General features: G+C 38.5%; 1 protein-coding gene across 1 annotated transcript in view; it reads left to right on the forward strand.

Annotated features, from left to right (window-relative positions):
- The window catches only part of LOC124172344 (zinc finger protein 271-like), a 33,841-nt gene extending 22,805 nt beyond the window's left edge, over positions 1-11,036 (forward strand). The window contains exon 8 of the mRNA XM_046551791.1: positions 8,495-11,036. Coding sequence (XP_046407747.1) covers positions 8,495-10,347 — 1,853 coding nt within the window. The 3' untranslated portion in view covers positions 10,348-11,036. The remainder of the gene's footprint in view (positions 1-8,494) is intronic.
- The last annotated feature ends 3,848 nt before the right edge of the window (positions 11,037-14,884 follow it).

Here is a 14,884-nt window from a genome sequence, read left to right on the forward strand (position 1 = left end):
CGTACGTCCTTGAGTTGCGTGAAAGAAAGCATTTAATGGCAGAAACTTTGGCCAAAAAACACCAATCACGTCTAAGCGAGAAAATTAAAATAAAGGAGTAATATAAGAGTTTCGAAATTAATTTATCGGTTAGTGGTACTTTTCTGGGGCCAAGAAATGGTCAGGTCTACCGGACGGAAGGGCGACCCTTTTTCGAACCCTTTCTCGGGCTCTCAGAGATAATCCGGGTCCTCCCGAGACGGGCGTCACAGTATGAGGTAACCGCTGCCGATATGACCTTTCGTAGTACATTTTTTACTTTACTAATGCCAGTACTTGGAGGTAAACAATTACACCTATCATACTCATTGCCGTTGAGCGATTAAATGCGTCTTTTGATCGAGGTTCTACGATGAGAAATAAGGATTTTACGAAAAGTGATCAAATTGACGCCCATTGCCTCCGCTGAATTGGCAACGCCGAAATTTTGTGAGTGGAGGGGGAACGCGAAAAGCTCCTTTTTCTCCCCCCACCCCAATTTTTAGCTTGTCCACGTGTTTCAGGTGACGAGGTTCCTCAAAGGTGTTTGGCAGGGTGTTAGCTTTCGCTGACCTTCACTACTTCATTTAATCTTCTGTATCTACATAATTCCATGCGAGCCAAGGGTGTCTGGCAGGGGGTGACCAACCACCGAGATCACCACAAGCGCATGGTTTCATTCCTGAAGAAAGGGGTAAAGTGATCTGAGAGTCGTTAATACATCAGATTCATTATTTCAAATAGCAACCGCACCAAATAGAGGAGAGAGTATTCTTAATTTATTAGCGACAAATACACCTCATCAGGTAATAAACGTGAGCACTGTTGAGGGAATAAGTGACCAAATAGCAAAGTTTTCTCTAAATACCATTGGAAATTTTGAAACGGAACGTACAATTTTCATTTTTAAAAAGGCTTATTTTGATTGGTTTAAGAGTTATCTGAAAAATGCTTTCCCCGTGTTTCAATAATCAATGGTAATGTTAAAGGTAGTGGGTACTTGGAAAGCTTTTATATCGCTCGTAACTTTGGCAATATATAGCTGCATCCCTAGTAAAACAAAAAAGAAGGTAGCGAACCGAGATGGTATTACGCGGAAAGGAGAAATTCATTGAGGCGATTGAGAGTATGCCATACTAAAATGAAAAGAGTCAGCACGGATTTATCCCCTAATGATCTCGACTTAATAATAAACTAAAAAATGTTGGTTATCTAAAGCCAGCACGAAGGAATGCGTTCACGAATTTTAAAAGAAAAACACCAGTTGAGCAGTTACGAGATAACCCAAAAGAATTTTGGTCTTTTGTTAGGGAAGTTCAAGGTAAACGATCTACCGTATGTTCGCTGAGAAACGACAATGGAGATGTGTTGACAAGCAGTTACGATAAAGCCAATTTATTAAATTCCTACTTCAAGAGCGTGTTCACCGAGCCTTCCGAGAACTCACCCGAGACCGATGACTATCCCTGTATACATAAGATGCCAGCTATTGACATTAGTGCGCTTGGAATAGAAAATATATTGAAATCGCTCAGTCCAAATAAATCACCTGGTCCAGACGAAATACCTTCTCGCGTATATAGAGAACTAGCCTCAGAAATTGCCCCCTACTTGCAGTTAATATTCAGTAAATCCATCAAGCAAGACGAAGTACCTAATGACTGGAAAATCGCTTATGTAACACCAATATTTAAAAGTGGAGACAAGGAACAGCCATCTAATTACAGGCCGATATCTTTAACGTACATATCATGCAAGGTCCTTCAACACATCGTAGTAAGCTCGGTAATGAAACACCTAGACGCGCAAAACTTATTAATGGCAACTCAACATGGATTCAGGAAAAGCAGATCGTGCGAAACTCAGTTAGCGCTTTTCGCCCACGACATTTTAGTCTCCGGGGAAGACAACATTCCAGTAGACGCGATTTTTCTTGATTTCAATAAGGCATTTGATAAAGTACCCCACGGAAAGTTAATAATAAAACTGAAATCTTACGGTCTAGACGAAGATACCATTTCCTGGATAAGAGAATTTTTGAGCGACCGCGTCCAAAGAGTAGTATTAGACGGTGCAGTCTCCAATGAGGTTAGAGTCACTTCTGGCGTTCCTCAGGGTAGTGTCATAGGCCCACTCCTATTCCTTCTTTATATAAACGACATTGGCGATGTAGTGCAGAGTAAGTTACGATTATTTGCAGACGACGCTGTAGTTTACAGAGAAATCCGTTCCAGCAAAGATATAGATGAACTAACGAATGACCTTGCTGCTATCCAAGCTTGGTGCGATGCTTAGCAGTTAGAACTAAATTTGAAAAAATGCGTCGTAATGAATTTCTGGAAGAAGAACAACTCCCTACAACGTAACTATATAATTCGGGGTACCCAATTAGAGACTGTTGAATCCGTGAAATATCTAGGAGTTAGACTCAATAATGATCTATCGTGGAATAAACATATTCGAGAAATAACCGGTCAAGCTGATCGTAAACTGGGTTTTGTTAAAAGAATATTAGGAAAGTGCGACCACAAAGTGAGAGAAATTAGCTACTTTTCCCTCGTTAGACCACATTTGGAATACGCTGCCAGTGTTTGGGACCCTCATGAAAAAGGCTTAATAACAGAGTTAGAACGCGTGCAAAGAAGAGCTGCCAGGTATGTGAAAGGTCGTTACGATAGTCTTGTTAGTGTAACTGACCTCTTAGATAAACTCGGATGGGAATCTCTGTTTGACCGTAGATTGAAAAATAGACTAAACCTTTTTGATAAATTCAAGAGCAGTGTCTTTTCTGACGAAGTTAACCATATCTTACGGACGCCAACATACTACGGAAGATCAGATAATATAAATAAAATGAGAGAGATAGATTGTAGAACAGACAGATTCCGAATGTCATTTTTTCCACGATCAATAAGAGATTATAACAGCAGCGATAGAACTTGTAAAAATATTGCATGACTTGTAGTGCAGCTTACTAACCTATGTAAAACTTAACGCATGGTTGTTAATTCTATTATTATTTCTAACGGCACATGGTAGTATAATTTGTTAGTATAGGTGACGTTTTTTGGACCGTGTGGTGGCAGTTAGACGGCAGTTTTCAAATAACGTCAGATTTATTCAAGGAAAACATATGAATTTGTTACCCAAACACGTACTTGTAAAAGCATGATCAAACTTTCTATGATGTAGAACGAACAAGTACTGGTTTTTTTCGTAACGTAATAAGTATAACCCCACCTCAAAAATGCCATTAATAACGGTTTGCATAAAATATCTTTCATAAGTAAGAGAAATGATCCATATGGCATCCATAATTCTGGAGAGCCACCACCTGGCTGTTTGGCAGGGGGTGATCAATAACTACCAATTTTGTCATCCTCATGAAATAGGCTTTAAGCATAGAAGTTAGAACGCGTAGAGAGAAGAGCTGCCAGGTCCTTAGTGTAACTAACCTCTTAGAACAACTCGAAAGGAATCTTTATCTGACCGTTGACTGGCAACTAGATTAAACCTGATATGTTAATCCAAGGGCAGTTTATTTTCCGATGAAGGTAGCCAGAAGGTAGCCTCTTGCTTACTGGATGCTGGTGATTGATCATCCCCTGCCAAACACCTCTGTAGGAGGCCTGCTGAGTAATATGTAGCGGTAGATATTGGCATCATTCTGTTGTCTCCCTTGGCCATAGAAGAGCCGCGATAATAGCGTAAATGATATAAATGTACTTTAACTGCGAATGAATGTGCACGTATAAAAATGATGTAGATTATATCATCATTAGATTAGATCATTTATCCATTGATCCATTGGGGAGCGCGCTAGTGGGGATTCTTTTACGTGCTGCATGCTGGTGGTTGGTCACCCCCTGCCAAAGACCCGAGAGGCTGCTCGCATGGAGTTATGCAGATGTAGAAGAATAAATAAAGTAGTGCAGGTCGGTGAAAACTCACACCCTGCCAAACACTAATATTTCTATGACCGTGCGGTGTGCATGTGGCGGTCCTGTTGCATGCTGCATGTTGGTGATTTGTCACCCCCTGCCAAACACCCTAGCGGTGGCTCTCTGGGTATTATGTAGATGGCGATTACATGCTTTTATTTTTCCATGCGCTTGTGGTGATCTTGGTGATTGGTCACCCCCTGCCAGACACCCTTGGCTCGCATGGAGTTATGTAGATACAGAAGATTAAATGAAGTAGTGAAGGTCAGCGAAAGCTCACACCCTGCCAAACACCTTTGAGGAACCTCGTCACCTGAAACACGTGGACAAGCTAAAAATTGGGGTGGGGGGAGAAAAAGGAGCTTTTCGCGTTCCCCCTCCACTCATAAAATTTCGGCGTTGCCAATTCAGCGGAGGCAATGGGCGTCAATTTGATCACTTTTCGTAAAATCCTTATTTCTCATCGTAGAACCTCGATCAAAAGACGCATTTAATCGCTCAACGGCAATGAGTATGATAGGTGTAATTGTTTACCTCCAAGTACTGGCATTAGTAAAGTAAAAAATGTACTACGAAAGGTCATATCGGCAGCGGTTACCTCATACTGTGACGCCCGTCTCGGGAGGACCCGGATTATCTCTGAGAGCCCGAGAAAGGGTTCGAAAAAGGGTCGCCCTTCCGTCCGGTAGACCTGACCATTTCTTGGCCCCAGAAAAGTACCACTAACCAATTTATCTTCCTATTCGCTCTTCACAATTGAAAAAAAGCGTCCAAGGAATGCAGACTATGTAGAGCAATAAGGAGCTTTGTTCGGGTGGTTTTGCCCACTCCAATCTGCGGGAACTTCTGAGAAAGGGGCTACGCCTAAGCCTAAATCGGAGTATTTCAGGGATAGATTGCGAATCGAGCATTTTAAGAGTGCGGAAGGTTGATTATACTAATGCAAAGCTCCAAAGCGTTATCTCCCCTTATAATTGCTGGTGATACTTACAGTGTAAAACCGAAGTCGTGGAAGAAAGGACTCCGATCATAAGTATCTTAAGAAGTGTATCCCGCGTGATGTAACATAGACGAAACGGAACTTTTTTTACATCCTACTCCCCGAAAAAATCCTTGCAGTACGAGGTATTTCTTGCAATGATGCCTCTAAAGATAAAGTGCGCCTTAGCGATGATGTAGGATGTGCGATGCAATGATACTGAGCGTGAGTTGTCCGGATGGACGTATTTATTCTCCGTTGTGGATTCAAAAGGGCGAACTATTCGTGTCAGTGGTCGGAGTCGTACTGGCGCTCTTTTCCGTCACGTTGGTAGCCGAACGTCCCCTGGTGGCCGCTGGAAGAACTCACAGAACAACTGACTCGTTTGCAGTGCCGTGGTAAACTCGGTGTATTATATCAAATACGTCGCGAGCGTAACACTCAGAAAGGAACTTTTTTAACAACGGCAATTTTAATCACAAAATTTCAAGCTTAGCAACCTTTTTACCGTAGATAATGAAGATATTACATTATCTGATAGAAAAAGTCTTCCAAGGCAGGAACTTTGTACAACCTTCTACCGTTTTTGACTGCAGAAACAAATGCAATACGTTATTTCACCTCACTGCCACTTAATGTACAGGAACAATAAGCATACACCTATGGAAACATTTGAGGCATTAAATAACCGCGATTCAGTTTTATTAGTTAATTTTTGAATTTTCTGTGGAAAATACCAAAATAATAGAATGATTACGTAAATGCACTAATTATGTGCATAGAAAAATGGCTTAGACGGTTGTGCATTGGCATAATGATTGTCAAAACAATGCTTTGAATGATTTTTATTCATTGCGGCGCTCATAAATTGTTTAAATACTAAGTCGTTGTTTGAGTAAGGGAATTTAATGATGCAAAAAACATCACCTTTCGTTTGGATTTATGCTTACGTTTATCGGATAGAAATTTATCCGTCGCCACACTACTTCTGTTCCTGTATAACTGTTCGCAACAGATATATTGGCTATTATTTGTTCCACCTCCGGTGAAGCGACAGTTCGCTATTGCGAGTGTTTAGTGGTGCACCGTGGGGTGTCGTTTTATCGAGGTTGCACTATATATGAATTTATTATTTGACCTGTAAATGTTTAAATTCATTTCAGTTTAAACTATTTGGTTATATAACCCCATATGGGGTCTGATTCGAGGACAGCTCCCAATCGACTATGTATAGCACAATGAAGTTTGATGGAATTGTGAGACCCGGTTTTTGGACACTCCCCTTGTGAAGGATTTAGCATCTGTATTTGTCATCCATCTCTACAATATTTAGTTTATGATTTATAGTTCTGATGGATAACGTAATCAGGTCTAGATCTAGTAAAACTTTCGTCATGCATCAGTGACATTCACCAATAGATGCAGTCATGTGTATTCATATGGGAATTCCAGCGTACTTTACCTAACAATTTTTTCCTTAATACTGGGTCATAGAAAAATTCCCATGAAATCACTTGTGAAGAATACTTAGCTTAAGATTCCAGTTATGTACCATGTCAATTGTGGCGTCCATAGACAAAATGAACATGGAACTTGTTGAAATGTGCTCAAGTGGTTTTTTTTCAGTTTTGCAGTTAAGGTAAAATTTCGCTTTGCTAGACAACCCAACCAATTCACTGTTTTGTGCTCTAGGCTTTAACTGTGCTTTAATAGGCCTAACAGTTATTTATGGAAAAAGTGTGATAAGGAAAAAACTGATTTTGCTGAAAATAGGCTAAACTCAGTTTCAATGCCTTGTGTGCAGCAGTTATAGTTCCGCAGGGTAATGACAGTGAGTGACCTGGCCCTGCTTACTTATTCTCGTTGGCTAAGATTTCAAGGTTATGGCTTCATCCAAATTGTTAAAGGTTGTACAGCAAAATTCAAGGCATCACCCTATTTGAGGGTGGATATGAGAAGTTTGAATTAATTGTATGTCAATTTAACTTATAACTGTTGAATTTATTTTTTATTATGATGTTCTAGTGGTATTTTCTACATTTCTTCACATTTTAATTACTTTGAGTTTTGTGAAAATTCACTCTGGACTTATTCCAAATTCAAATATTATTGTGATGATTGCTTATAAAAATAGATAAATTATTAAAAAATTTAAGGGAAGAGTGAGGAACTTGGAAAATGGATACATGTGAACAACTTGGATAACAGGTAGCTTTGCCAATTTTCAGGTTTTTCATGCGAAGTCTCAATCCACAAAGTGAGAAAATGAAATAGATATTCTTAAAGTCTTACTCAAGAACCATGAATCATGCTTCATTGTGATTGCGTACCGGACTTAATCCATGGTGAATTCAACCCTGAATACAGGGTCAGCCACTGAAACCAGACGATTATAGATGGTTATAAGATGGAGTTGGGAAGTAGTATGGGGGGAGGCTACTGATATGTTACAAAATGTGCTGTCTGCCATTTCAGTGCATCTTTGCATGCAAAGCCTTTTATCAAAATGTTAGATGCATTCTGCAAACATGACAATCTTTTTCTCATTTTAAAATTCTGCATAACTGATGTGTTCTGATGGTTTTTGATACCTATCCATCCTGAACCATCCAGGCACTCAATCTATTACTGGCAGAAAGAGATATTAGCGGCAATGTGAGGGCACATTGAAAGAGATACTTAGAACCCTTCCACTCTTCTCATTTGGGGTGTACTTTAACTGAAGCCATAAAATAAAATTTCGAATCCTGATCCCATGCCTTCCGCATACTTGACTCCCATGTATCCGATGAAAGACAATAACTGTGGATATTTGGACATGAGGCATCCCATCTGACCATCCTTATATAATGAATAATGACATAAGGTATGTGATCATTAATTCCCCGTGCTTTTATACTTGAAATAATTTTATAAATAAGGCATGGTGTAGTGGTTGCGAAAGTTTCTTTAGAATGGAAATGTGCCTCTCAGACTATATGATATTCATTTACTGCTGTTAGTGTTCTTGTTTATGCACTGCAAATATTTCTTTTTTAATAAATGTTGTCCTTAAAGGTAAGTTCTTATAATATGCCATATTATTACCCATTGATCTTTCTCTCGATGATTTATGAAGGTGGCAATGATTTTTTTGTGAGCATCAATTACCTTTTGACCCACGTACTTCCTGTCCATTATTATTTTGCATATTTTTAGCCTTGCATTGCAAGGACGTATTTGCGTTTAATTATGGTGATAATTGTTTCAGTTCAACATTATGTGTGTGCATGGCATTTGCAAATTCAGTGTATGATTACTTTTGTGCATGAAAAAGTGCATTGAGATGTTTTCTGGTGTAGATATTTGAGGTTAGTATTCAATATTTTGCTCAATGTCTCCGTGGAGCAGCCACCGTAAAAAATTAAATGACACCTTGTTATGTGGATAGCGCCTAACCGAAGAATCGGTTAAAGGAGCTACCTTGATATCTGTATAATTGCTGTTATAAATTAGTTCAAGGAATCGTAAATTTCATGCCTGTCTTCACTTATTTTAATGTGAAATTCTTTTCTAGAGTCCCAAGCTTCTGAACGAGCCTCAGCTTTGTTTGCAGTCATTGAACCAAAGATTAGAGCATCACATTCAAGGAAAGGAAAGAAGGTGATCGATAAAGACATTAAAAATTGTGATACCTTGCTTGCTGATAAAATAACGTTGTGCTCAAATCCTAATGATGGACGGTTACATTCGAAATCTGAATATGCATCTAAAATCAGAGAGGATAGAGGAGAAGTGACTATTGCAGGGAAGAGAGGTTGTTGTAATAATGCAGAAACTATCAAGTTTTTCAGGAGCACTGAGAATGGGAAGAATGGTACTAAGGCAGCCGTACGGGAAAACAAAGTGAAAAGTACTTGCATGATTAAAAATCCCGGGAAGTGTGCCAGTTCAACGAAAAAATCTTATCATTGCTTCAACTGCAGAGCTGAATTCAATGCCAAACATGATCTCATTAAGCACCTCGAGATTCATTTCGGTTCTGGCAATTTAGATATTGATTCAAATTTGTCAATCGGAAAAGATTCGTCCCTCAAAACCTTTCGTTCTAGAGGAGAAACTAATACTTCTTGTCAGCCCATCTCCTCCGAGAGTTTAAATCATCTGATGAGTAAAAGCCAAGGGGTGAGAAAAAAAGGAAATGGGCTTCTTGAGGATAACTTCGGAGGAACAAGGGAGAATAAAAATGTAGGGGAAGTGGGGAGAAGCTTCATTGTAGATGGGAAAGCATGCACAGTTGTTCCACTCACAGCAAAGACATCTTATTCCTCCAGTAAATGTGAAAAGTCTTTCTCTGAAAAAAGCAGCGTTGTCCGTCACACTCTTACTCGCACGAAGATAAAAACTTATTCGTGCGGTGTATGTGATAAGTCTTTCTCTCAAAAGAGTCACCTTGTCCGTCACATTCGGACTCATACAAAGGAGAAACCTTATTCTTGCAATGAATGTGATAAGTCTTTCTCTCAAAAGAGTCAACTTGTCCGTCACATGCGGATTCATACAAAGGAGAGACCTTATTCTTGCAATGAATGTGATAAGTCTTTTTCTCGTAAGACTTCCCTTCACATTCACATTCGGACTCATAGGAAGGAGAAACCTTATTCCTGCAATGAATGTGATAAGTCTTTCTCTGAAAAGAGTCACCTTGTCTGTCACATTCGGACCCATACGAAGGAGAAACCGTATTCATGCCATGAATGTGATAAGTCATTCTCTCAAAAGATCGCCCTTTTCCGTCACACGCGGACTCATACGAAGGAGAAACCTTATTCTTGCAGTGAATGTGAAAAGTCTTTCTCTCAAAAGAGTAACCTTGTCTGTCACATTCGGACCCATACGAAGGAGAAACCGTATTCATGCAATGAATGTGATAAGTCTTTCTCTCAAAAGATCACCCTTCTCCGTCACATGCGGACTCATACGAAGGAGAAACCTTATTCGTGCAATGAATGTGATATTTTTTTCTCTCAAAAGCATCACCTTGTCAATCACATTCGGACTCATACGAAGGAGAGACCTTATTCTTGCAATGAATGTGATAAGTCTTTCTCTGAAAAGAGTCACCTTGTCTGTCACATTCGGACCCATACGAAGGAGAAACCGTATTCATGCCATGAATGTGATAAGTCATTCTCTCAAAAGATCGCCCTTTTCCGTCACACGCGGACTCATACGAAGGAGAAACCTTATTCTTGCAGTGAATGTGAAAAGTTTTTCTCTCAAACGAGTAACCTCGTCCGTCACATGCGGACTCATACGAAGGTGAAACCTTATTCCTGCAATGAACGTGAAAATTCTTTCTCTCAAAAGAGTCACCTTGACTGTCACATTCGGACACGTACGAAGGAGAAATCTTCTTCTTGTAATTAATTTGAATAGTCTTTCTCTCAAAATAGTCACCCTGTTCGTCACATTCCGACTCATATGAAGGGGATACCATGTTCGTGCAGTGAATGTGGAAAGTCTTACACCACCAAACCAAACCTTGTCCCACTCACGCGGGTGCATCAAATGGAGCCTCATTCTTGCAATGAATGTGGAGAGACTTTCTCTTAATAGATGCACCTTTTCTTTCATTTGCAAGCACACAGGGTTAAGTTTTATTTGACAAGTTATTGATAGTTGTTAGCAATCAAGGTAAATATTTGTTATTATTACAAGAACTGCTTGTATGAAATGAAAAAATCCCATAGTGCTGAAAATGATATAATAATATTCACTTAGGTCTGTGACGTAATCTAATAAATGTTCAACTAATGGTACTGTGCTATATTTTGAAGGACTAAATAAATTATTCCTTTATGTTTAACTGCTATTTTTTACTGGTAGAAAATTGTTTACATTTGAATGTAAGCAATGCATTGCAACACTTTCGATAAAAACTGCAGGCTTTTTGTCCCAAGAATAATTTTCTTTGTTATGTCAATGTTAATTGTGTGATTGATCAATGTTTAATTGTCTAATCGATGTTAGTTGATGTAGTGCTTCTATGTAATTTATATGCAAATATCAAGTTAATAATAATACACGATTGATGAAGAGAGTACTAAGCTGAGTCACTGGTTTGTTTAAATTGATGATTTACCCGCATGCCTTTCAATGATTACATCAGTATTGTGTTGTAGTTTGAGTGCCTGCACCACAATCACCATGTAATTCTTTGTACAAATGACAATAATATTTCCTCTTGAAAACATTGCTGGCCATAGTCAAGCCTTAAACGATCAATCAAGGAATTTCTTTCCCAGGTAAATGGCCATATATTTCCTGGTAACTGTGTCCCGTTGTTTGGCACGAAACAACTTCCCTGCAGTGTATAAATCGTTTTTAAAAATGAAATTGGTCGTATTAGACGCGTGGTTTTGCATGTGGAGATATATCAATTGAGAATATTTTATCATGGACAAAATATTTCACGTAAAAATAGTGGTGAATATGCATGTTTTTAGTGCAGGGAATGAAAAGCCCTGGTATTCTAAGTCCGCAAAGGCATTGCTATCATGTAGATAGTTTGGGAGCGAAGTCATAAAAATTTAATCATACAACATGTCTGACATTCTGGTGTTACCTTTTCAATAATTTATGTCAAATTCATCGACAAAAAGATTGAAGTGGAAGGAATTTCTTCGGCATTTACTTTTGTGTTTTACAATTTAAAATTCCAGAGCTCTCTTCACATTACTAATTTTAGTAACTGTAGTTAATTCAAACTTTATGCTTCACGACCCCTTATTATATATATATATTTTTTTTAAATCACGAGATGTGGGTCAATTGTAAATATTATTTAATTTTTTCCAAACTTTGCCAACGTTTCGGACATTTTATTTGTCCATCCTCAGGGCTATAAAAATGATAATTTATGATACAACTAATTTTGTATCATAAATTATCATTTTTATAGCCCTGAAGATGGACAAATAAAATGTCCGAAACGTTGGCAAAGTTTGGAAAAAATTAAATAATATTTACAATTGACCCACATCTCGTGATTTAAAAAAAATATATACTATAGTTAATATCTCATATTTTTTATCATACTTAAGTTTTTAGTATATATAATTTTTGAGTGAATTATGTGGACAAATGATTAAATCAACGCTGCGGTAATAATTCTATGCACTTAAAGGGCAGTTAGTTTATGCCAATGTAGTGCATGAAAGAAGTTAGGTTGCTGTGGATTTTGCGTTATAAATGATGAGATTTCATGTTGACTCGAGTTTTAGTGAATTTTTGTAATGTGAATGAAGAATTGAAATAAAGTTACGAAACGGAAATATAGCTCGGATCTTCAGCTTCTGTAGACTCTAATTTTTAAAAATTGTCCTGACAAACAGCAAAACAATGGTTATATACGCGACTTAGCAACAGCCTTGGGCAGATAACCTTTTCCTTTCCAGTCCTCATATTAACCGGGAGCACTTGAGTATTGTCTGGGCAATTAACAGTTTCAACAATTTGTGTTGTTGTAGTGCTATAAGCACTGCGGTTTTATTGCTGGTGATGCACCTTACGCCTTTTTGATTGGCGCTGTGTTGTTTGCTCACCAAGTCATGTTTTCACCCACAGTACCTCCTAGAAATTTTATTATGTTTTGCCTCACCTGCTTATATAGGTGCCATAGTAAATCAGGATTCATGTGGAGGGTTCGTTCTTCCTTGTTAACTGTATCTCCTGAGTTTTTTAGGGTTAAGTTGAAGCTTCATGGTGGTAATCCAGTCTTCCACGTAGTCCAGGTGTTCCGGGATGCAGTCCACATCCGAGGTTTGGTTGAAGGACGTGCGACAATGGATAAGTGTTCAGTAAGGAGGATAAATGTAAATTCGAGGTAATAGGTCATAAATGAAGACGTTTGGATTACATTTTCATAGATTAAGATTGGGGACTGGATTTATCGTTGTTGAGCCTTGAATGTGATGGGTGGTACGTAAAAACGTAAATGGTTTACTGGGAAGAATGGCGTTCGATATGAAATCTAGCATTGGGCGATTCTGATGAAATGAATCGGAATAGGAGAGGCGGTCACAAATGAATCCCTTTTAACATACTCATGTCATATCCTTTGGACTGGTCCAGAAACAGCCCAGCCAAATATTTCCTGATTTTGAAGACATACTGCGTTTGTTCCATGGGCCGGGTCATTTGGTGTACCGCGGATTGGCCGGCTATGATGCTTCCCATACAAAAAGCTGCTGTGACGTCACTAAATTGGCACCATGACTAAACCAACTACAAAGTGTGTCCAACAACATTTTTGCGTTTCCATTGCTTGGTAACTAAGGAGCTTCGACCCCATGTCTATTGGACGTATTTTTTTTTCTTCCTCAAGTTTGCATGCGCTATATTGAATAATATGTTACGTTCAAGTGGTTTTCTGAGTGCACTCCTTTGCAAATATCTTACTGTCGGCGTCAAAATGATGTGCCGCTGTAATTTTCAAATTTGTATCTGGACCTTAGTGCATCCTGTAGCAATGAATAAAATGTCATTTCAAAGGAAATTTTATTCTAAATCCTGATTTTTTTCTATGAAAATTTCAAAATTCTAGACACGCGATTGCGAGTTTTGTTGTAAAATAATGAAAATGTTGGCTCAGCCCCTTCGTCGAGTGTTAGAGAATCGATTTTTAATCCTAATCGAAATTCACCTTCACCGTTACTTCACGCGCTCATTTTTCAACTGGCCATCTAATTTTTATTTTTTTGGAGCTCTTATTACAATATATTTCTACCTCGTACTCTGTATAAATTACTAGTTAAATGGTGAAGTTGTGACATCAGAAACAGCAGTTCACTTGTTAATGTTTTCAACAACACTCTTCTGTACCATCTTTAAGCATAGAATGGAAAAAAGTCGCATTTCCTAGTTCATTGACGAATTTCTCAACAGTATGGTTGCCTGAAACCGTATCATTAAAGAATCGATAATTACTTATAATTTTCAAGTATTTTATGTCAGTGCTGCTTCTTAACTTGCAATTCAATTAATATATTTTCAACTTCAATATTTTTGGCAGTGGCGTTACTGTGAGGGCATGTATTCCGCCGAAAGCCTCCGAGAATTCAAAAATTAATTTAAATTTCTTATCTGGATTTGATGAATACTTACTGCGTCTGCTTCAAGTTATATTTCAAGGGCAACAATCATGTAAAATGCATTTTCAGGCACGTAATTTTTTGTAAATTATTTCCTTAAATACCCGTTTCCAAAGCATATTTCCCCAAGCATATTCCACCGCTTTTTGGTACTGATATATTGTAATTTATCAGCAAACCCAGGAGTTTACCAGCATTGTATAACCATTTGATCTTATCCCTTTCGCGTCGAATTCCGCACCTGGGCGGCGAAGATTTTTTTATCCTCAACTACGAATGCCACACCAGTGCGTCCTGAATGTTCTTACCCTAACCAACGAATGCCACGCCTGTGCGGCACAGGTCGAAAAAAGTGACCGTGGCGGACACAATAGACCCAAGGACGCGGTCGCCCCTCGTGATCCGCCTTAGCGCGAGCCCAGTCCCAACTTCGGCCGCTCAGGTCGACCCTTTCCTAAACTCTCCACGCGGTCAACTACTGTTATTTGCAGTGTGTTTTCCAAAAAAATGTGTTGTTTATTTTTGAAATCCAATGCTAGAAATGAATTCATCTTTTTTTGCTGATCACATGGAAATTTCAAACGAAATTCTAACGTTAATATCAACAGAGTTATAGAACAACTAATAAATATACTAAATCCGTCTATATAAACGTTAGAACCTCGTTTAAAATTTCTGCACGCTCAGAAAAAAACACGAAATTCATTTTGAATTAAAAAAAATCGATGCGAACTACAAATATTTGCATATATTCTGCGTTAATATTTTAGCTAGTTGACCGCGAACTCGTGCTAGGAAGGGGCTTTTAATCC

This window comes from Ischnura elegans, assembly GCF_921293095.1.
Source record: "Ischnura elegans chromosome 13 unlocalized genomic scaffold, ioIscEleg1.1 SUPER_13_unloc_1, whole genome shotgun sequence".
In the NCBI taxonomy this organism is placed as follows: domain Eukaryota; kingdom Metazoa; phylum Arthropoda; class Insecta; order Odonata; family Coenagrionidae; genus Ischnura; species Ischnura elegans.